This window comes from Ptychodera flava, chromosome 18 (genome assembly GCF_041260155.1).
Source record: "Ptychodera flava strain L36383 chromosome 18, AS_Pfla_20210202, whole genome shotgun sequence".
Taxonomy (NCBI): Eukaryota; Metazoa; Hemichordata; class Enteropneusta; family Ptychoderidae; genus Ptychodera; species Ptychodera flava.
The window spans coordinates 30,922,504-30,946,008 of NC_091945.1; the positions used below are offsets into that span (position 1 = coordinate 30,922,504).

Below are 23,505 nucleotides of genomic sequence, written 5' to 3' on the forward strand. Positions count from 1 at the left end.
AACAATTTGTATATATATGACATCTTAACAATTTGAAAAAATGAAAGATTAAAGTTGGTGCTGTAGCAAAACCTTTTTAGCAACATGAAGTTGCCATGTATTCTGCCCCGTTTCCATCAATTAACGATAGAGGGCGCTGTGGGTCAAACTCTGGGTCAAACCAGGGTCAAACTCACATGCAAGAAGGGTACCGTCTAATCATGACCCCTGTGCACAAAACACTCACACAATGAGTAAGGGTAATGCGGTGCTCCCCAACTTGAGTGCAAGCGTCCGCGTTTATTAACGCCAAAAATACACAAAACTCGAGTCTCAAAAGTACGAATACAATACAAAACAAATACAAAAATCTCAGCAATATCTGAAGCATATAGCCGTCCAGGAAAAACCAGAGATAAAATCTATTACAGAGGAAAACTCTGGAAACCTGTGCCCAAATACAATGCTACATATGCTTACAATTTGATGTTGGGCATCATCTCAAAAATTTTCAAATAACAAAACACTTTTTACTTCAATTGAAAAAAAAAAATCTGACTGTTGATGGACAGTGAGAGAACCGCTAGAATGAAGCTTACTATCTTGGCACAAACATAAATAGCTCAACGAAACAATACCGGCACCTGGTGTCCCTTGCATACCAATGCCCCAATTTGGAAAAACTTAACACATACGTCATTCACGAGACAATAATTTCCCGCTTTACTACGAATCGCGGGAAATTTCATGTCTAATCATGACCCCTGTGCACAAAATACTCACACAATGAGTAAGGGTAATGCGGTGCTCCCCAACTAGCAAAACTAAAGAACGGGAAAATGGGGAGAACTAAATAAACAAAATACAAAAAGATCACAAACCTAAACTTTGAGAAACCCCAAGTCTCCTAGTCAAAGATTCCTCAACATACCCATCCTTAGCAGTGTCGGATTTCCATCGACCATGGCGCTTCCAACAACGATCGACGACCCCTGCATTCGCAGCAGCAGTAGCGCCCCCAGAGCGCAATGAATGGAAACCAAACGACTTACCACTCGCATCAACTTCTTTCAGTCGTGATACAATGGCATCTTTTGCCCGAGAGTAACCTAATTTCTTGTTACTCGACACAAAATTACAAACACGCCCTGACCTATAAAGGGGTTTAAATAAATAATCCTCAGAATGTAAATCGATATTTGCAACCGCAATATATCTCAAAAGCCACTCGCGTGGGCAAGCAACAGAATCAAGCTTTGAAATAACTAACTCATTACCATTTCGATACTGGTCGGTTTTACTATGACGAATGAACAAAGTTATAAATTCTGAATTAACAGACACATCACAGCACTTTAAGTTGCTAACTTCGTCAAATCTGAGAAAACCAACAAAACTAAACAAAATCATCGTAAGATCTCGTAAAATCGCTAAATCTGAAGAAAACCGATACTTGGTACAAAGCGTACGTAAAAGATCAGCTGTCACAGGGTCCTTTTTCGATTTGATTGTGGAACATTGTCTCTTGGCAGTCTCGATCAAATTCTTGACGAATGGATGTACTGTTGGGTCGGGAAATCCTCCAAAATCGTGTGCCCATTTGATTGCATACACGCAACTCAAAATGACGTTACATGAAGTATTACAATCAATGAGATGGGTGAGGAAAAGAGCGACGTGAACAGCGTTAGCTGGAAGAGATTGTTCTCCTTTGGAGTGAATAAAGTCCTGCCATTTCTTGAAATAACTGGAATACTTCTTGACCGTGTTGTCGCTCTTAGACGCTAACAGTTGCCTAGGTAATTTTTCTACCAGCTCCAATAAGTCGGGATGAGTCACTTTCCCATCGGTCACCGCCACACTCTTAACAGCTTCATCCAATTTCAGATCTGTTGATAGATGAAAACAGCTGATAAACACGCCGATCAAACAGCGTTATATATTATGACTACTTTCGAAGTCGATGCGCAAAGCAAGCAAGGCAAATTTCAAACATTGACCACCAAAAATACCATTTTTTCCTTTTCCTGGAACGATAGCGTTAATCCGAGGCAAGAAACGGAAATCCTTAATGAAAGGTGCAAAATTTTGTCCGTCGGGACAAAGGAGAGGCCAGTAAGCAGCAGAATGCCAATTTGGAAGTACAAGCGAACCTCTCGCAATTTCCGATTTCAATTTGTTCAAAACTCTAACAATTAAAGTAGGTGGCGGAACCAACCAATTGTTTTCTCCTTTCCAACTTTGAGAAAAGGCGTCCACGGCTTCAGAACCCTCGTACCAACTAATCGAATTAAACCTGGCGCATTTCTTGTTATAGTCTGTGGCAAAACGATCAATCGTGTGTGGCCCCCATGCCAAATCCAGGGAAAGAAAAATCTCACTAGAAATTCCCCAGTCGTCGTTATCGTAACGTCTGCTAAGCAAATCTGCTTGCAAATTTTGCCGTCTTGGCACCCACTGTGGAAAAATATCCATAGTGATATCTTTACATAATGTTATTAATCTTACAGCAATATCCTGCAATTCGGCAACTCTGCTACCGGCACGCAATATTCTCACTACGTTCTGATTATCAGTCAGCAATTTAACGGTGGTGCCTTTCAGATCACCCTTAAAGCTCTGTATCACCCGATACACTGCCTCCAGTTCTCTCCACGTGGAGCTTTTCTTACTCTCATGAGTGGACCAATAACCACTCATCTCTGTACCGCATTCGCCATCGATATAACCACCAAATCCGACTGCCGAAGCATCTGTATACACTGTACAAGTGGGTACATTGCAAGTCAAAGGCGAACCGTTAAGCTCTTTAACATTATGTAACCAAAAGTTCAATTCTCGCAACGCCGAAACATCTACGCGAACTAACGAATCCCAACTTGCCCGCATTTCCAAGCAAGAATAAAGACATCTAGTACGAAGCCTCACTAACGGGCCAATTCCTCCTTGCATGGAAATAATTTTACCAACCACAGACGCTAGTCTTCTAGCTTTAATTAACACGTTGCCTGTGCCTATCATCTGAAGCAATGACTGAATCGAACGAATTAAATTATCCACTCGATCATCGGTAACAGAAACACAACCTTTTCGCAAATCCAAAACGTGTCCAAGCCAAACTAAAACTAGTTGAGGTTGCCAACAACATTTTTCATTAGCCGGCAAAAACCCGAAACGATCAAAATCACATCTCACAGAATCGCTCGCCTGCAACGCAGCTGTAAAATCAGAAGCGCCCCCAATACCGTCGTCAATGAACATAAACACTTTTAAACCCTTATTCCGCCAAAACGCAAGTAAAGCCCGAGTCACCTTAGTGAAAATATAAGGAGCAGTAGAAAGGCCAAAAGGCAAAACATTAAAAACAAAAAACTTCAAAACTCCGTCAAAAGGCCAAGCAAAACCAAGAAAAGTACGATGAGGCTCGAAAATTTCAATATGATGGTAAGCGGATTTCAAATCAAAAGAGAACAAAAAATCCCCACGCGAAAAAACCTGCCTGACTAAAGACACATCCTCACAACGAAATTTGAACTTGAACAAACATAAATTGATATGCCTACAGTCAAGAACCAACCTTGGTTTACCAGCAGAGTTAACTGCAACCGTCAACGGATTCACGACGAACGGAGGAACACTCACTTGTGAAATAGAACCCCGTAACAATAATTTATCAATCTCATTGGCGACGAAAACAGCGTTATCCCTTGCGGACTTGTTATTTTCCAAAATAATCCCAGCTGGTTGCTCCTTAAATGGCAATCTGTACCCATTCTTTATCACATCTAAAACATAAGAATTCGTACCAGCTGATTTCCAACTGTCAAATGCCTTTGCCAAACGGCCGGCCGGTCTTACCTCAACGCCATGACTGGCGTCATCGTCAACCGCAGTTTCGAACTGCATTTCAAACAACGACTCTGTATCTGCGGTTCCGTTATCGACAACTGTATTCGAAACAGTAAGATACGAATTTTCGTTCATGAACGAAGTAACTCCAACGTTACCACCAACCCCAACGTCTAACGTATCGTCTTCCTGACCCAAAATCAAGTCGTCACTCAAGGACGATCGCGAGCTACTGTCGTAATACCCCGAATCACTAAATTTACTTATCTTTTCTACTGCAGTTGCACTGGGTTGACTTCGAGCATTCTGCAACGCCAGACATTCATTTCTCCAATGGCCAAACTTCCCACACGCAAAACAAGCTCCAGGTTTCCTCTGGTTTCCACTACCAGTAGCCGCAGCTGCAGATGCAGACGCAACAACACCTTTATCAGTTGAGTAAGGGCTCCAACGGACGTTGTTGAAAACTTTATTGCGTCTTTTAGCTTGCTGCTCTCTTCTCTTCTTTGCTGCTCTAGCTTCTGCTTTAAAAATCCGCTTCTCATCATCGGAACCCTCGGCGAGCTCGTGAGTTTCATACTCTTCGACCAAAGCCCAACCCAAGTCAGACTTGTCGGCCATTCTCACTAACTTTTGTCTATGAGATAATAAAGTCATACCCTTTACAATATGCTCTTTCGCTGCTGCGACTTCTTGGGATGGAGTTGGTACGGAAGTCAACTGAGTGTGCGCCTCGGCCAAATGGTCTGACAGCTTTTGGTTGAACTTAAACTGTACTTCGCAACCCTTCCTTTTGAAGACAGGTGTTTCAGTATACTTTAATTCTTTTATGGCGGAAAGTTGGGACTGCGAAAAGTCCCTCTGACTGGCTTCAATATCTTTCTTCAGCCCTTGTAAGCGTGACGTCATAAGCTTCTCCAGGTCCGATAAAAGCTTTTCGCTGCTTTTGCCGACAGCGTCTAGGACTTGACCCTGTACCATAGATTGCAATGTTCGCATCTCGACTGACAAACCCGGTGGCTGCTGTGTCATAATGCTCAAGAAAATAGAACTGGACGCAAGCACAGAACGATTGACTGTTGATGGACAGTGAGAGAACCGCTAGAATGAAGCTTACTATCTTGGCACAAACATAAATAGCTCAACGAAACAATACCGGCACCTGGTGTCCCTTGCATACCAATGCCCCAATTTGGAAAAACTTAACACATACGTCATTCACGAGACAATAATTTCCCGCTTTACTACGAATCGCGGGAAATTTCATTTATAAAATATTAAATTTGTATAGGCCAGAAGGAATAAAAGCAATGTGCCCAATGATATAGTTGGCACGATGATAGCCCAGAACAGCTGAAAGATGACACATCACCTGGACGTGATTGGTCACGCTAAAAAGACGTTTTGACTTATTTGATTTAAAGACTGGTGCCGTTGTATTGATATATATATAAAGAAGGATGTCGTGCATCTCCCTTCTATTTTATTCACTGTGAACGTTTGAGGACTGGGGCATTGTCATGACTTAGATCATCAAAATTTCAAATCGAAAATGTCAAAACAAGTGTTTTAGAATATGATATATCAAGAATCACGACATCAGAAGGAGTGGACGTAATTTGTCACGGATTCAAATCATCTACTCTCGTACATATCATATATTTTCAAAAATACCGAGATGGTTGTTGGGACGAGCCTTGTCAAGACTTTCTAATATGAATACATCATAGTTGGCCACGGATTGGTTTACAGACCACGCGATTGGCTAATTTCAAAAGCTCATTAACATGGGAACTTCTGGAGCGCCCTGGCCCTTCAAAGCGAGTAAAATTATCATACAGTGACGTGAAAATCCCGTTTTCTTCCAGCGATTTTCGAGATGTGAGATAAAGTAAACCCCAAATTAGCTTTGTTATGTCTATTTCTGGTCTCGTCATGCTACTTTTAACTCGATCGCTCGTAAATAGAGTGTTATTTTAGGGCTCAGAATTTGGAATGCATAAGCTGGAAGGGAGGCTGTGAGCTTGCACCCCTTGTTTAAAGGCGGAGCCTCCCTTTAAACGAAGCTATGGCAGCATTCATTGTGTAAGTGGACACCGAACAGGCAACACGCAGGCACACGCTCCAGAAAATGCCACCTTTTTAGTTTTTCCCAGCCGCAAAAACACAGACTGCCGAGCAGTCAGCGCGAAGTTGCTTGGGATCGAACTCTGGTTATATTCAAAGTCTAACGCGACTGGAAGACAATTTTTTAGGAAATTCGAGCATTTGTGGTGGGGAATCAATGACTGTTGGCGATTTGAACCGACCGTCAATCAAACGCTTGTATAAACTCTGTTTGCAGGATTAGCAAAAGGTGACAAAAGGTTGAAATCAGTTTGTGTAATTAATGTTATAGAAATCAAACATCGTACTGGCCAAGTGGTTGACTTGGAGGAGAACTCCACTAATGCGAGAACCTGGGATTGAAAAGTGCGGCTTTAAGTGTATGCGAAGAGAGTGTACGTTAGCAGAGAGTTGTATCGGGCCAAGTAATGATAGTGCCCTTGTAGCGTTTCTTATGGTATCTACAGAACGTCTGAAACAACAACAACAACAACAACAACAACAACAACAACAACAACAAAACAACAACAACAACACAACAGTTATGTTCGTTGAATTTTGTTGGTCAACAACAACAACACGACTAATAAACATAAACAACAATACAAACAACAACCAGATTTCTGGGTTCCCTGTGGTATGAACACTACTTTTTCTCATCGTTTTCTTGTCTGCTCACTGTACCATACACAGCATATGCAACAATCATAAAAAAGTACAATATTCCTTGACAAGGTTTAGCCGTCTTACAAAAAAGTAAGTCTGTCTGTAGATGAAAAAAACATGGGTTAGGTAATACTCGGGTACTTCAGGACCCCGTAACTCAAAAAGTAGGACGGTGATCCCTTTCTCGATTTTTTTTTCGTTGAAATGAATCAAAACAGAACATATTGATAATATTCGCTAACAAGTTTTAGGCGTGTGATTTGCTGAAGTTATCAAAGGATGGCAATATATGAGCAAGTTAAGTAGAAAAAGTATGGGGTAGGAGTACTTTGGAACCCTTTTTAAGGACAGGAACCCCCTTTTTCTGTTTATTTTTGCTGATATAGTTAATCAGAGCACAATGCATACAAAACTAGAAGAAATGACATTATTTTCTCACAAGCTTTTTGTGATTGATGAACTTGGCAAAAAATGAAAAAAAAACCAAACATTTATAGTAAAACTATATCGTAGGGGCACTTCTGATCCTGACCAAAAAAGTAGGACAAGAACCCTTCCATAATTTTCCTGCTTATTTTTGTTGTTGTTTTTAATCAGAGCACAACATAAACATAGATAACAAAAAGTTTTTTGTTTTTAGTTTTTGTTTTTATTTTATGGATGTAAACTGCAAACTGGCGAGAAGGGGCAGCTTTTGAAATTTTTTGAAAGTGGGAGATGTTTTTGTTCCTCTCAAATTTTCATTTTGCGTAAAGTTTGTTTGTCTAACAATAAAAGCTTTGGCGACAACATCTGAGAAATTGGCTTGACGTGTACATCGCATTGGTGTCAAACAATGTCTTTTTAAAGTGTTGCTAATAACTCATTATGGTGAATATTTATACATCGTTCGTCGTGCACTCTAATGTTAATCACTAAATATTCGAGGTACATTTAAATAGCATATTTTCACGAAACAACACCATTCCGAACATTCCTAGAGATCCGGTAGTCGTAGAGCCATGCTAAAACTTCAGGCGTTCATCGTCACACTTTCCTGCAAAGCGCTGTTCAACGCTGTCTGGAACTGCGATATCCCCGTACGCCACCAACGTTCGATATGGGAGTTACTGCAATCTCGCTTTACTGTTCAAAATTATGTTTCCCGACAACACAATTAAGTAATGTCATTTGTATATAGTATTACAGAAATTTTCAATTTATCTTATTTTTCTTCCTCCAACTGGCCAGCCCATCTTCTTTCTGCCGTGTTTCTTTTGTTTGTTTGCATCTAGAAACGTTTGTGACTATCAGTTGCGTGAAATATGAAGCTCTCTCCTATGATTATGCCATCTTACATGTAACGATGCATTATAAGAAAATACGTATACCAATGAACTGAAAACAATTATGGGGTATTCGTGTTACCAATAACGTTTCTCTGTCCGTGTATTTTCAATGTCAACAAGCAGATCTTATCAAATTCATGATTTTCAGTCGTAATGTGTCACATGTTGAATCTGATACCCCATTTTGGGGGTTAAATCATTTCTAAAAACCCGATTTATGATATTTCTATTGTGACTTTGATTGAACAGTATGGAAATTAAAAATGAAATGAATATCTTCGGTATACCTATTTCAATTTGGTCTTTGTCTTTTGTAAATGCCTGTGAATCTGCTTCTCAAAAATCTTTTCAACTTTGTTTGTAGGTATATGTTCCTAAAGATAATCTAATGCGAATTTTAGCTCCCCTGTACAAATCGTTGGTATGATATTGGGAGCTACTGGGATCAGTCAGTATTCATCTTTATGTGCCCGTCAACGTGCTACCGCATCAAAATATAAAACCTTTGAGAATTGCCGCATGTACCACCTGATCAGTTTTTGATTTGAAGATGTAGCCTATCACTGGTCTAAGATTAAACTTCGTCCATATCAAGACGTTAGTCATAAAAGTACTTGTACATTGAAGCCTAATAAATGTTCAAATAGTAGATAAAAATCGTAAGCTTGTCACATGACTGTCCACGTGTTTTCATATTTGGTACATACCTCTGAGGTATTCCCTTAAGATTTGTTTGAATAATAACATTTGCATTTGTAGATTTTTAATAATTTCCTTGCTCTTATGAAAACTCCAGAAATGTTTCTGATCTGAAGCCGCTTTTCTAATAGCCTGCAACTTTCATTTGCGGGTTCCCAAGGATGACTAACTGATACAGAATGAGGCTTGGTTGGATTTTCGCACTTCAAAGCGTTACCGTGCGCATGTTTTAATCATCCATGGCCCCTTACGGCTTGCGAAAACCCCTTTGTGCGAAATAAGACTTTGATAAGAGCCTTGTAAAAGGGAGTAAACATCCTCGTCTCACGTCAGTCAAACGATGTTATCAAACGAATGTACAATCATAGCAACTTCAATGTGTGCGAAATATTCCGTTCATTTTACTGGTCATTCACTGAAGGCAAGCTTTAATTCTTTCAGAATCCTGCTGAAGCGAAATGCAATAGCAAAAATAGACACTTTCAATCGCATACGAAAGTGTAGTCAAGGTGTGAGGATGGAGAAGCAATTACTGGTGGCGTGCCTCTGAGTAAATACATGTATGTACCAGCATCCCTTTGCCTAATTAACTGTCCGACCAATCATATTGGCAAATAAAAACCTACTGTATTCGATTATCGTTGTAGAATCTAGCTGCCAAGGAACTTTGAACAAGCCACTTTCTTACATTTTGGGGAGTGAGTATAGGATAGTCCTCAAACTACACGATCTTTATGCAACAATAGATGACGATAGTGATAACGATTATCATGATAACTACATTGTATCTCGGCTTCACGAGTGTGAGTGCTCGAATTTCGACAATTTGCATATAAGCATTGGCATTCACGTGATATGGTTGTATACTTTGTATTGTTAAAACGGTCGTTTAGTCACACCACAAAAACCTACCCATTTCTTAACACACCAACAGAGTAAGATCTGAACCAAAATCTGAATAATGATTTAAACGAATTTATAGCTATATCATGTCCATTCTTTAATGCAGTTATACATTGGTAAACGTTCAAATATTCTTCGCCATTTCGGGAATCTAAATAGAATTCGAATCAAAAATAACTACGAAGAGCACAATGTGTTAATGAAAGATGCATTGCCTTCGACCTCGTATTGATATTGTATACCTTTAGAGCCGTTGAATGTCAGTGAAGACACAATTCAGGCAGTTTGTTGTGTATGTAATCTAATTTTTACAACATCGTATACAATAACCTGGTAAACGATTCTGATTGGTTATACAGTTAACACGATTGGAACTAATTTGGGATAATTGGATGATGAAGTAAGGTCGTTTTAATCTGCAAATGTAAGCTCATCTGCTTTTCTTTTTAAGTTACAAACTTGTTTTTATGAGTAATTTGTAATATTGCAACATTCAGCTTTATGGCACCTAACACTTTTGTTGAAAAATTTGAAAAGTATGAAGATCCAGTAATCCCAAATTGGTTCCAATTGTGTTAGTTTGCAAATGTAAAATATGACCGTCACAAGGACAGGCACGTAAAGTATGACCCTGCCATGCCCAACGTCAGGACCCTAACCCTCGTAATCGCTAAGTGCACGTGTTCGCCCACACAGTAGATAAAAGTTTATGCCATACTGTGGTGTTACCATTGCTAACAACCGTGAAAATGCTACTTGACTTCTTTTTAGTACTCTCTTTCAATGTTTCCCGGGACAAACGGAAAACTAAAGGACCTCCTTTACAATGTAAGGTCTACCATTGATAAGCTTCCGTTAGTTATGTAAAGTCGGGCTCTCCTTAGACAGTTGTTGCCACACCTGGTAGCATTCCTTACATTTGAACAAAGACACTGATAGAGGTTGATAAGTTACAATGTATTTGAATAGCGCTTCATTGATTATGTGCCTAGGACTCATGTTCGTGACGTCCTTTCAAAAAGAAAATTTACGAGAGGTTCAAAACTTTAAAAAACGAAACAATCGGAAATAAATCACACTGTTCGTGTTGCCTTGGCATAATTTTTTGAATGGTTCAGTAGCAAAATCTACATGCTGTGACATGTTTTGAGGGAAGATAAAGGCATCTATAGGCAGTAAATGCGTGGGCTTTCCTAGGGAGTGTACTGTCTTTCTTCTTGTTTCAGTAAAATGAAATAATATGTGTGTAGGGTCAAACAGTGTGTTATAGAAATAATCTCCTGTTTTGATACTCAATATTTGTATAAAGATTTGACATTTTATCCAAAAAGTATTACCGCAGGACCGTATTTCCATCCTTTGCTTCTTCTCGATCTTGGACAGGTTGGCTCCAAGGTTTGTGATAGATGTCAAAAGCTCTCAAGGACGTTTTCAAAGTATCTGTGAGCATGGACGCACGTCCATGCTTTGACGTAGTTCTTTTCATGTCCGCGCGAACGTTTTCCATGCCGCAGCTCGCTAGTCTCCTTGGAGCCGCTCATCAGATCATAGGGTCCTCGAACTACGTAGCCTGCCCAGCGTAGCTGCGATTGTTTCAGGATGGTAAAGATGCTGGGCACGTCTGCTTCAGCATGGATGTACAACTGTGGTACGCCTGTGACTTTAGCAAGAACCCCAGTATCCAGGAATCCTGTACTATTTGTCCTTGTATTTTATAGCTATATTATATCCATTCTTTATGCAGTTGTACATTCATAAACGTTCAAATATTTTTCGCCATTTCGGGAATCTAAATAGAATTCGAATCAAAAATAACTACGAAGAACACAATTTGTTAATGAAAGATGCATTCCCGTCGACCTCGTATTGATATTGTATACCTTTAGAGGCGTTGAATGTCAGTGAAGACACAATTCAGGCAGTTTGTTGTGTATGTTATCTAATTTTTACAACATGGGATACAATAACCTGGCAAACGATTCTGATTGGTTATACAGTTAACACGATTGGAACTAATTTAGGATAATTGGATGATGAAGTAAGATCGTTTCAATCTGCAAATGTAAGCTCACCTGCTTTTCTTTTTAAGTTAAACTTGCTTATGAGTAATTTGTAATATTGCAACATTCAGCTATATGGAACCTAATACTTTTGAGGGAACCTAATACTTTTGAGAAATTTAAAAAATATGAAGATCCGATTATCCCAAATTGGTTCCAATCGTGTTAGTTTGCAAATGTAAAATATGACCCTCACAAGGACAGGTATGACCCTGCCATGCCAAACGTCAGGACCCTACCCCTCGTAATCGCTAAGTGTTCGCCCACACAGTAGATAAAAGTCTTTTGCCATACTGTGGTGTTACCATTGCTAACAACCGTGAAAATGCTACTTGACTTCTTTTACTCTCTTTCACTGCTTCCCGGGACACACGGAAAACCAAAGGACTAAAAATGTGTGTATCAAGGACCTCCTTTACAATGTAAGGTCTACCATTGATAAGTTTCCGTTAGTTATATAAAGTCAGGCTCTCCTTAGACAGTTGTTGCCACACCTGGTAGCATTCCTTACATTTGAACAAAGACACTGATAGGGGTTGATAAGTTACAGTGTATTTGAATAGCGCTTCATTGATTATGTGCCTAGGACTCATGTTCGTGACGTCATCACAAAGAAATACACGAGAGGTCCAAAACTTTAAAAAACAAAAAAATCGGAAATAAATCACACTGTTCGTGTTGCCTTGACATAATTTTTTGAATGGTTCAGTAGCAAAATCTAAATGCTGTGACATTTTTTGAGGGAAGATAAAGGCATTTACAGGCAGTAAATGCGTGGGCTTTCCTAGGGAGCGTACTGTCTCTCTTCTCGTTTCAGTAAAATGAAATAATATGTGTGTACGGTCAAATGGTGTGTTATAGAAATAATCTCCTGTTTTGATACTCAATATTTGTATAAAGATTTGACATTTTATCCAAAAAGTATTACCGCAGGACCGTATTTCCATCCTTTGCTTTTTCTCGATCTTGGACAGGGTGGCCCCAAGGTTTTTGGGTAGATGTCAAAATTCTTTCAAGAACGTTCCAAAGTATCTTTGAGCATGGACGTACCTCCATGCTTTGAAGCAGTTCTTTTCATCTCCGCGCGAACATTTTCCATGCCGCAGCTCGCTAGTCTCCTTGGAGCCGCTCATCAGTCATACGAACTACGTAGCCTGCCCAGCGTAGCTGGGATTGTTTCAGGATGGTAAAGATGCTGGGCACGTCTGCTTCAGCATGGATGTACAACTGTGGTACGTCCATGACTTTAGCAAGAACCCCAGTATCCAGGAATCCTGTACTATTTGTCCTAGTACAAGATAAGTTCCTACAGAATACCTGATACAATGTAAGAAAGGCTACAGCTTCCCTTAACTCAGGACGATAAGTTCACTTTTTAATGTTACAGAACATTTTAATATCTTTTTCGCACAGAAAAATGCGTTACACAGTTCTGAGTGAAAGAGCGTATCAGTTTTCACTTCACATTTATGATATCTATATTTATTTGTTTGTTTGTCTGTTTTCGGTAGTACTGACTCTGGTCTCCGTATTTTTGTGGTCTTTGTGTTCTCGATGAATGCCAGGATCGTGTATTGTATCAATTTGTATCCAAAGAGAAAATTGCGGCATTGGCAATCTATTTATTTTGCAAGTCATTTTGAGTCACTCCAAGGATCCGCATTTCTCCCAAGACTGCCACTTGGCCTAAAGCTTAGAAAACAATACGAAATTCCTCATACCATTTTGACACACTCAAAACGAAATGAGTTCCTACCCCACCCCACCCCACCCCACGACACTCGTAAACGAAGGAATTCTGTAGGTTGAGCGTGCCCCTAACCATTGTCAATCCTACCTAAGCTTAGATAAGTGATTCTAATAAAAAAATAACTGTGGTCGATTTTTGAACTCAACAGTTTAGCTAAGCTGTTGGGTAGAGACTTTTACACACTTCATGTTGTATACGAGCTTGGGTTTACTTTTGAACAATACGGTTAGTCGATGAGAAGAAACACCACGTGTTCATTTTTATACTCACATGAATGTGAGCAATCGCACATGTGTGAATCATAATTTTACCGGCTAAAACCTGACTGTGATCAATGATAAGCATTTGAATTTCGTGTAAACAATTGCAACGTGTCAGTTTGATTTCGATGACATTCAAATTAATACGTACACACTGTCCACTCTGGAAACATGTTATCAAGGAATGTTCACCACTCCATTGTTCTTGAACGGCTGCAAGACTTAAGGATAAAAAATTGGCAAAAAAATGTCCAGACCTATCCTACCCTACTTTTTAAAAGTTTGTATTCGGAGACTTAAAGTTTTTCATTTACCCTGCAACCATGACTCTACTATTTTACAGAGGTAATATTTAAAGGTTATTGCCCATTATGACCTGTTTTCTGTGTCTCATTAGCATTTGTGCCAATAGTGCTGCGTCGGACATTTGACTTTGTACAAATGACGTTATACGACACAGGAACAGGCGATATTGGGTTATCACCTCTACATACCACTGAATCATTGGTGTTTCCATTGTACACGTACAGTCAGCCCATAGTTTCCATTCTACGTTGTGCGGTCATGGTCACATCATGCCACATATATCATAACACAATAGCTGTCGCATTACACAGCGATTTACGCATGAAACGGCCGTGGGTGTATGATAATGGTAAAGTATATAAAACCGTTGATTTGTCAGAGGACCACAAGATCTAGCGAAATCATTTGTACAGGGATTTCTACATCTTCGGCACCTGTGACGGTCTTGTGTTAAATTTTAAAATACCGAAGATGGAAGAAAGAAAATCAGTTATACCTAATGGCACTACTACTTCAACGGCTGAGATCAGAGACAATTTCAACGACATGGCTGAGAGAACGGCTTACTCTTTACATTTTCACAGCGTCTCTCACTACCTTAGCGCCGATTGGTATGCAAACTGTGACCGCTGGTTGACCTATGTGGTTATTCTCCTGTCGGCTATTTGCACGATGAACGCCGGAAGCGTTTTCAACTACTACATTCAATCAGAACAGGTACCGTTTCATACATTTAATCTGATTTCTGCCGTTTGTTCTGTCGTTCTGTCTTCAATCGTGATACTAAACAGTTCCGAATACGCTCCAAGAAATCAGAAGGCACAGCACGCCAAAGCTGGAAGCAAGTTGAAGCAACTGGAACAGAAAGTTGATGTTTGGGGTCGTACCACTGCCATGAACCCAGATCAATCAACAGAAAACCTCAGAAAAGAGTACAACATGTTTCTTGGTGAAATGTCCACGCTGAAAGAAGACCAAGTGAAAAGTGAAGACTGGACATTTCCAACTGTTCACAAACAACTCGGCAAGAAATGGAAGGCAGTGAAAGAAAGAGACGAAGCCAAGAAAACCGAATAATTTTTGACAGCTGTAATTGCTATCGTTATGAATTTACATATGTTAACCCCAAAGTACGATCCATTTGATACATGTGTGATATCTCTATCTTTACATAAAGTCATTCAATGTTCTGAGTGTGTCATTTTAAATGTCATATGTTTTTCGGATAACTGACATATGATTAGAGGTCAGTTTTCCATTTGAGCCACATTTACATAAACCCTATTGACGGGCTTTAGCGAACGTACTTTTCCTGTCCACCAGAACTTTTTTCATGTAAGTATTCATCTGCTGTACACGTGCACCTAGAGAGCAGTTCTGACGGTCACTATCAATATTCTTCTAGAATATAACTTCGGTGCCAAAGGAAACTGCCAGAAGTCTCACATGACATGAAAGAAGCAGTTGTCAAACTTGGTCATTCACGAACTCGAAACTTGTGACTCACTTTCACACCATCGATTTTCCTAACCAATCCAAACAGTTTGCTTGTTATCTGATAGTTATGGTGTCCAATCCATGCCAAAATTATTACTTTCCATTTTATTCTGAATTCAATTTCACAACTCAACATTCTAATTTACTATTCGGCATTCAATTTTACAACTCAACATTCTAATTTACTATTCGGCATTCAATTTTACAACTCAACATTCTAATTTACTATTCGGCATTCAATTTTACAACTCAACATTCTAATTTACTATTTGGCATTCAATTTTACAACATTACTCAACATTCTATTCTAAATTCCATTCTCGGCTTTCAATTCTGAATTCAGTTTTACAACTTGACATTGTATTTTTACTATTCTGCATTCACATGAAAATGTGTCGAAAAATTTCCCTCTATACATGTATACTAAGTGCTTTGCTTGTATTTTTTGCAGAGCTGTCTTTGACTCTGTTAAACTTTTAAATTCAAATGAGATAATCATCATGTTTTGCAAGCTGTGTTCTTTTTATACCTGCGGTCCGGGTTTAAGTTATTAAAGTTCATTCAGTTCAAATTAAATATTTGTCATTGTCCGTTGCTTTAAATTAATTTATATACTTGATCAAGCATATGACAAACAATCACTGTAACTTTGTCATATGCTTTCTGAGTATTCCCCATTTTACGTACCAATGAAAGCTGCCTAAATTATGGAATTCTTGTTTATTATTCATAATGTAAAGTGCAACAATATAATAGTTGTCAACAATCACAAATGTGATATGCTTATATTATATGCTTATTATCTTATGCTTAAATCCCAAATTACTTTGTGATGTTAAACTTCAGTGGGAAGAAACAAGCTAACAAACTGAACAAAACGTTATAAAAGCCAAAAGTTAATACATTTACTAGCCATAATTAAACCCTTCGTATCCAGCCATAGAAAGGACACATTATACTCTAAATATAATCCCCCACCCCCTTCGGCCAAAGAACCATAGTATATCTGATGCCGTCTAAAATTTGTACCCAAAAGGCGCCCTGGAAGTAAAAAATGTTTAAAGTTTTCAGAAAGTAACTTTTGATGGATTTTTTCCTTTTACCTAAGTGCGTCATCTTTTTTTGTCAAGCCTTCTCTGGCTGATTTTCTTTTCATTGACATAAAAATCGTTGACGATATCGTGTCAAATTATGATAATATGGAAAGGGAATCAAATAATGTAATTTGCCTTATGTGGATAACATTGGAAAGTATGACGGTGAATGAAATTAGAACTGTGACGTCATTGCGGAAATAAGTTCTTAATCAGTGTATTTTACATGCAAAAGAATACTTCCCGATCTGTGACTGTGACTTCCCGATATGTGGCTTGTACAGTCAATATGGCTGTACAAAGTTTGAGTTGTCAAACATACATTAGGAATGGGGAAACTCACGTGTAATTAAAGGTGATTTCAAACTCGACATTACACGCATATCCGTATTTCGGTTCGGAGTCATTAACTCGTGGTTACCCTAAGAAGAAGAAGACGACGGACGGATCTAAACATTTATGTCATATTGCTATCAGATACTCGAGGTATTTTTCATTTTGGATGACTAAGGTAGAATGTGCCTCTTGGACGGATATTTGGACTCTTAATTTTTTACAATACTTTTCTGATCTACTACTTGCATGGGCTCATTCGGAGCTCTTGGAGTTAATAAAAGTTCGCCGTCTGATTTTTGTGAAAATCGATTTTTTTTCCCGCGTAGAGTTAATATAGGGATGATTTCTCTGATGTCAAAATTTGCAAGCTGACGTCTGATTTTTATTCTTGGCTTGGCGGAAACTGAGCAAAAGTTTAAGACTTTGACTTTGAAGGCGTGCACTACCTTTAGAACTTGTTATAAAATGTATACAAGTCTTTTGAAAGGATAGAAAAAAGCAAAGAGACACATAATAGACTCGGTTCAATAAACGGGAGTTTATTTGGTAACTGGAATTTTCAAATGTTACAATACCCGTCTTTGTTGGTCGTATGTCGTATGTTGGTTTTGAGGCTGTCTGGAAGTTTCTTGCCACAGCAGGATATCGGGATTTACCAGATTAATGGGATTTGCCGTGACCTAACGTGAAGGGACGAAGTACATGGGGTATGACTAATGATCATTGCATCCAACAACGGCGAAGAGTTCTGTAATGTGCCCTGTACCTGTCAAAGCAATCTGATAAAATTCCATTGTAGTAATTGGTCGCACTTTTACGCTATCATATTACAGTCTTTTTTCTGCGTTCCTACCCTCACTACCGCAGGAAAAGAAAGGTAATACAATAGCGTATGAGACCGACCCATTACTACCTGACTACGGGTTTTAAGCGACATCTATGCAGTCATGCTCACGTGTTCAAAGGTCAACTCTTACCCTTCTACCTCATCAAGCATATTAAATGTCGAAGTACTCATAGACTGCGTACATATAGTGGGACTATGACGTACAGTGCGTGACAGAGAAAACGCAGATTACAGATAAGAAGCCAAAATAACAGTGCGTCACATATTTTGATAAAATACAAAAGATTCTATCGCACAACTTTTAAATTTCTTTCAAAAAGAAGAACTAATGTCTTGGAATACCATGATAAGAGGACTCCCCACATGGTCAGTGCAGTATCAGTCCATCCGTTTGCACGGAGAAATAGAAGAAAACATATTAGTAATTTTGTGATTTTCTTTTCAGAGCCCTTTTGATAAATGTATACCTTCATCGCGTGACTACCCAAGTCGTTAAGATACAAGGAAATAATATCTGTACAATAAAGGAACTCTATCGATATCTCTAGATTAACTTCCATTAGTTATATGTAAATATGCACTCTCTTCAGCGCCATGTTGCTATAGTAACATTTCTCAATATTTATAACATATAGGAGAAAGAACTTTGAAGCGGCAAAACACTCTGAAGACTTGATTGGTTTTCAATATTTACTGCGAAAGTCTACTTTTCAGTAACATGGACTTTATGTACGTTTTCTCTTCGTGTGGCATTATTTCAAATACCTACAACAAAACGTACACGTACAAGAATATAAACGTATTCTTAGAAAAATCCCAATCTGTGTCACCATTTTCATAAATTTAAAATTTCCCTGGTATCATCTCAACCTGAAAGTTTTAATGGATAGCTGGGACGGCACCACTGTTATTTCGCTACATCAAAACAGAGATTTTCCTAAATGGTATCTAGACACTTCTTCGTTGGTCTTAACTCTGTATAAACGGAGAAGACAGACTGTACCTCTTTCGAAAAAGCGATTTGAACTGAACAAAGTGTGCGTCGTGATCCAACGGCTTAGATGACTGAGAGATCATCACACACTTGTTGCATGACGTAACTGATGACGCACACTATTTTGTTGACGGTAATCCACAAGAGTCGATCAACAGGGTAATATAATACTCCAGTAAGTAGTACTGAAACACGCATATCAACGAAGGAATGCAATTTTGACGTCGAATGCTGCGCACGAGCTTCTCAGTCAACAAGTTAGTCGGGTTCTGCACAGGTGTTCGCATAGGCAATATGTATAAAAGTTCGCTCTGTGAAATCTCCAAAATTACAAGAAATTTCAACCACTGTTCGGTTCATTTTTTTCTTGACAATCGTACTACATCCATGTGGTGGGATGCCGTGTAACGCCGGGAACACACGGGCTATCGCCGACCATAAACATTTCACAGCCATACGTAAATGCGGTAGTGAAATAAAAAATAGGAAAAATAACATTTGAAGTTTTGCGGACAAAAACCAAATCCGAGACAACTTGAGTTGGTTATTCGAACAAGCAACTGGGAAGCTAGATGTGGGTTAATAGCAGTGGTGTTTTCAGACGGGATTCCTGCCTTTTAACGGCAGGTTTTGGCTTCTACGACTTTTAACCCCACCAAAGTCGCAAAAGTCAAAACCGGCCCGTAAAGGGCAGGAATCCCGTCTGAAAACATCACAGCTATGGACTCACAGCTACAGGGGAGCCAGTCACATATCGGGAAGTCCATAACGTGTAGTCAAATTCTTTCAGCGAACACTATCGTGGAGCCAAAAAAAACTTTGGCCGCTTTCAGCCAGGTTTCCCTTATCGTACAATGCACTCTGTGTTGAATCATAGACCTTGTGAAGGGTCATCTACAGTCGTATGAGCACTCGACATCTCTAGGCAGACTGTTGTCGGAAGTGCACTACGTCACAGTCCTTCAGCAAGCAGGTGACCCATTGTTACAAACATCTGAAGCATGTCTTTTGTCGAATACTGAACCTTGGCCTTATAGGGCCACGGGGGCAAGTCTATATGCTGACATATGTCTGACACGTCAGTAAAACTGCGACTATGTCTCCTTGTGGACACGGTAACCCGAAAGACACAATTTTAGTCTATGTAATTGTAGCGTGATTGTAGCGAACTAGTCGAGCATTGGGGTGATTATACGTTTATGGCTGCTTCAATTAAGATGGAGCAAAGGCCAAAGAAAAAATTGTGCTGTTCCGATAACCCGACCTACCCAAACTCTTTGCCTGCCGACCCTAAACTTTTTAGACTACGTAAACACTGAAGTAAAACAAAGAAAGAAAAAACCCGCAAAATCACGTGTCCGTGACCTTGCATTTGATTTTTGCTTGAACGAGGACGTCTTTTATGTTTTTATTCCACATTTTTCTGGAAATGTTGTGGCCAGTGTTTGATCGCCCTAAACCTCTGAAAAGTACATACATGTATTTAAAAATAAAAATATTTTGGAAAGAAATCCCTGCCGACCTACCTACCCTATTTTTGCATGAAAACCATGTTATCGGAACAGCAAAAATTTATTTTTTGGCCTAAAACCACGGTCCTTCTTGTTGTATGATAGCGGGATCATGCTAAAGCTGACGGGATCGCGTGGGCGGTGAACTTACAATACAATTCAGGCGGTCGCTTCTGGAATGTACCATCTCTCTATACAGTAAGACCGCTGTTCACATGATGATTCAAGGGATTAAATATGCTCAGGGTATCGGTACCATCGTTCGACAACGTTATATTGTATTTATTCAGTTGATAACTTCATTATCATACATAATGGCAGATTTCAAATGTAAGACGGAGCAGCCGCGAGTCAACAACTATATTAAAGCTACTTTTAATGTAGCATTACATCGGTAAGTGTTCAAATATTCTTCGTCATTTCGATGATCTAAATAAACTTCGAATCTAAGAACATCTGTGAAGAGCAATATTTGTTAATGAAACTTTCATCCCCGTGGTACTAATATTGTATACCTTTAATAGAGGCACTGAATGTCAGTGAAGGTGCAGTCCAAGTGTGAGCTATGTGTGTTATCTAATTTTCACGATGACGTGTACAGTGACCTACTTATAAACGATTCCCATTGGTTATACAGTTTGCAAACGTAAAATATGACTCACCCTCATATGTACAAGTATGTAAAGTATGGTCTTGCCCAACATCTTCAGGCCCAACCCCTCATAAATCGCTATAGGGGACCCTATTCGCCTACACAGTAGAGAAACCCTTATGTTATACTGTGGAAAGGTAAAAATTGTTTCCTTTATTCATTCATTCATTCACTTCCAATTACAAGAGCTATAATTGCATGGCAATCTACGCTTTCAAGTTAGAAAGGCTGTTGTTTGAATGAAGTATAAAGACTTCCATATTATGAACACTTATTATGTAGTTAACTCACAAAAGTGAATACTACAGAAAATATTTCAGTGAGTAAGTGAGTAAATAAATAGATGAATAAATGAATAAATAAATCGACAAATAAATGTTGTTGCAAAACACAACCCATACGAGCGATTTATTCTCTTTCCGAAAGAGGAATTAATGTGAATAGGGGGTAGAAAATATTTAAGTATTAAGTTAAAGGTTGAATATTGAGTTTAAAAAATCACCCCGCCCTCGGTTTAAGAGTCAGCTTCAATAAGACGTCGCATTTCACTGAAAAAGTTTAACGGACACCTAAGACCTTCTTACCGGCCACTTGTTGTTATCAAAAGAGCTTCGTCTCGAATGGGTGTCGAGCGACTGTATCAAATCTGATGCCTGTGAAATACTCAGATAATACACAAAATAAAAGTCATAAACGCGCTGAGCAGAATACAGTCGTCCATGGAAATAGCCACAATCCCTAAACGATAAACGTTTCTATATTTTAAAAACAAAAGTTTGTGACCATGAAATATATGATTTGGTAGGTGACGAAAAGCCCTTCGTCATGATGATTAGTAAGGCCAAGAGAATATGTCATGTGATTAGGGTTACTTCCCTAAGTTTTACCCGCCCACCGTGTAAAGCTGTTTAATGCTCTTTGTGAACGCGGAGTGCAAAAAACCCAACAAAACACGTGAAGTCAGGAAAAATATACTAATCTGCGAGAACTTTCGTAAGAAACTATAACGATACTCATTGTTCATACGACAAACAAGCAACATGACGGGAAAAGGTTAAATAAAGGGCATAGAAGGACGGCGAAGGACAGAGAAGGCCCAACAGAAAGTCTAATAAAGTGGTGAAACATTGTATTTTCTGTACGTAATTAGGCAAAGGACAACACTTTCAGCGCAGAAAAGATGTACAGCAGTGTTATCACCAAAATATTGTCATTCGCCATATTCTACCCTAAATAAAATTGTCCTTCGTCCTTTTCTGCGGTGAAAATTTTGCCCTTCATGAAGTTCTTCAATCATAATGTCCTTCGTCCAATACTGTGAAAATGCTGACCGTCAGGCAATTCTACAGTGAAAGTACTGTCCTTCACCCTACTCAGTAATGAAATAGTGTCCTGCACACATGATTCTGGGTGAGAACACAACAGCCGGAAGCTGTGAATCATAATTGACCATTTCTCGAAGGTCTATGAATTAAATTGACGCAATTGAGAGCGGAAATTACATTATCCCCACGTTTCGAAAGATAACCGGCCTTGGGTATAAAGGCTCTAATGTGGCAGAGGGAATTCAAAAGGACCACCAAATAACTGGCGAAATTACCTGTACTTGGATCTCTACATCTTTTGGCACCTGTAACATCCTGCGTGAGAAGATGGCAGAAAAAGACAAGCTGTACCTAATGGCACTACCACTATGACGACGGAAATCAGAGACAATCTCAGCGACAGGTCAGAGAGGCTGGCCTACTCGTTACATTTTCACAGCGTTTCGCATTCCCTTAGCGCTGACAGGTACGCCAACAGGGACCTACTGTTGACCTATGTGGCTATTTTTTGCTCACGTGTTCACACACGTGAGCATATGTGGCAGCGATGTCTGTCTGTCTATCTGTCTGTGTGTCCGTGTGTCTGTCTGTCTGTCTGTCTGTCTGTTGGTCCGATATCTCAAAAACGGCTGATCAGATCAGAATCAAATCTGGTAAATAGATTCAGTTAGTAAATTGGCAAGAACTGGTTAGTTTTTGGTGGGTGTGGCTTGCATACTTTTTGCTCATTTGCATAATTAATGATTTTAGAAAAAAAACGGATATACATTAAAAACGACTGCACACAATTTGACGAGATTTGCTACAAATGTTGATCACACCAAAATATATCAGTAGTGGGAACCATTAAGGGGTGACATGAAAGATAGTTGCTAGTTTGCATATTTAATGAACTTTCCTAATTAGGGATGTATATCTGATTTGACTTGATCAAAATTGACCAAACTTCGTATGTATATTGAAGATACTATAATTTAACGTTCTTGAAAGTCATCAAGCATTTTAACTTCACCCAATTCCTAATTTGCATATTTAATGAACTTTGGTAACAAGGGATATATATTTTAATTGACTGGACTAAAGTTGATGAAACTTGCTACATGTATTGAAGCTACTATGATACAACATTCTTGAAAGTCATTAAGCATTTTTACTGCAGTCAATTCTGAATTTGCATATTTAATGAACTTTCCTAATTAGGGATATATATCTAAATTAACTTGATTGTAGTTGTTGAAACTTGCTATGTACATCAAAGATACTTTCATATAAGATTATTGAAAGTCAAAAACATTTTTACTTCAGCCAATTTCTAATTTGCATATTAAATGAATTTTCATAAT

General features: G+C 38.9%; 2 protein-coding genes across 2 annotated transcripts in view; both read right to left on the bottom strand.

Annotated features, from left to right (window-relative positions):
- The window catches only part of LOC139117368 (cysteine sulfinic acid decarboxylase-like), a 60,200-nt gene extending 37,539 nt beyond the window's left edge, over positions 1 to 22,661 (bottom strand). Inside the window, exon 1 of the mRNA XM_070680413.1 lies at positions 22,438 to 22,661. The gene's annotated coding sequence lies outside the window, so the exon portion shown is untranslated. The remainder of the gene's footprint in view (positions 1 to 22,437) is intronic.
- LOC139117367 (uncharacterized) lies at positions 235 to 5,093 on the bottom strand. Its single transcript, XM_070680411.1, has 2 exons — positions 2,488 to 5,093; positions 235 to 1,868 (listed from the first exon to the last, which is right to left on the bottom strand). The coding sequence occupies exons 1-2, from the start codon at positions 4,858 to 4,860 to the stop codon at positions 1,863 to 1,865; spliced, it is 2,379 nt and encodes a 792-aa protein (XP_070536512.1). The 5' UTR covers positions 4,861 to 5,093; the 3' UTR covers positions 235 to 1,862.
- Positions 22,662 to 23,505: the final 844 nt, after the last annotated feature.

What these genes read in the sequence shown, in the direction of transcription:
- LOC139117367 (XM_070680411.1), bottom strand. Translation starts at nt 4,860, where the DNA reads ATGACACAGCAGCCACCGGGTTTGTCAGTCGAGATGCGAACATTGCAA.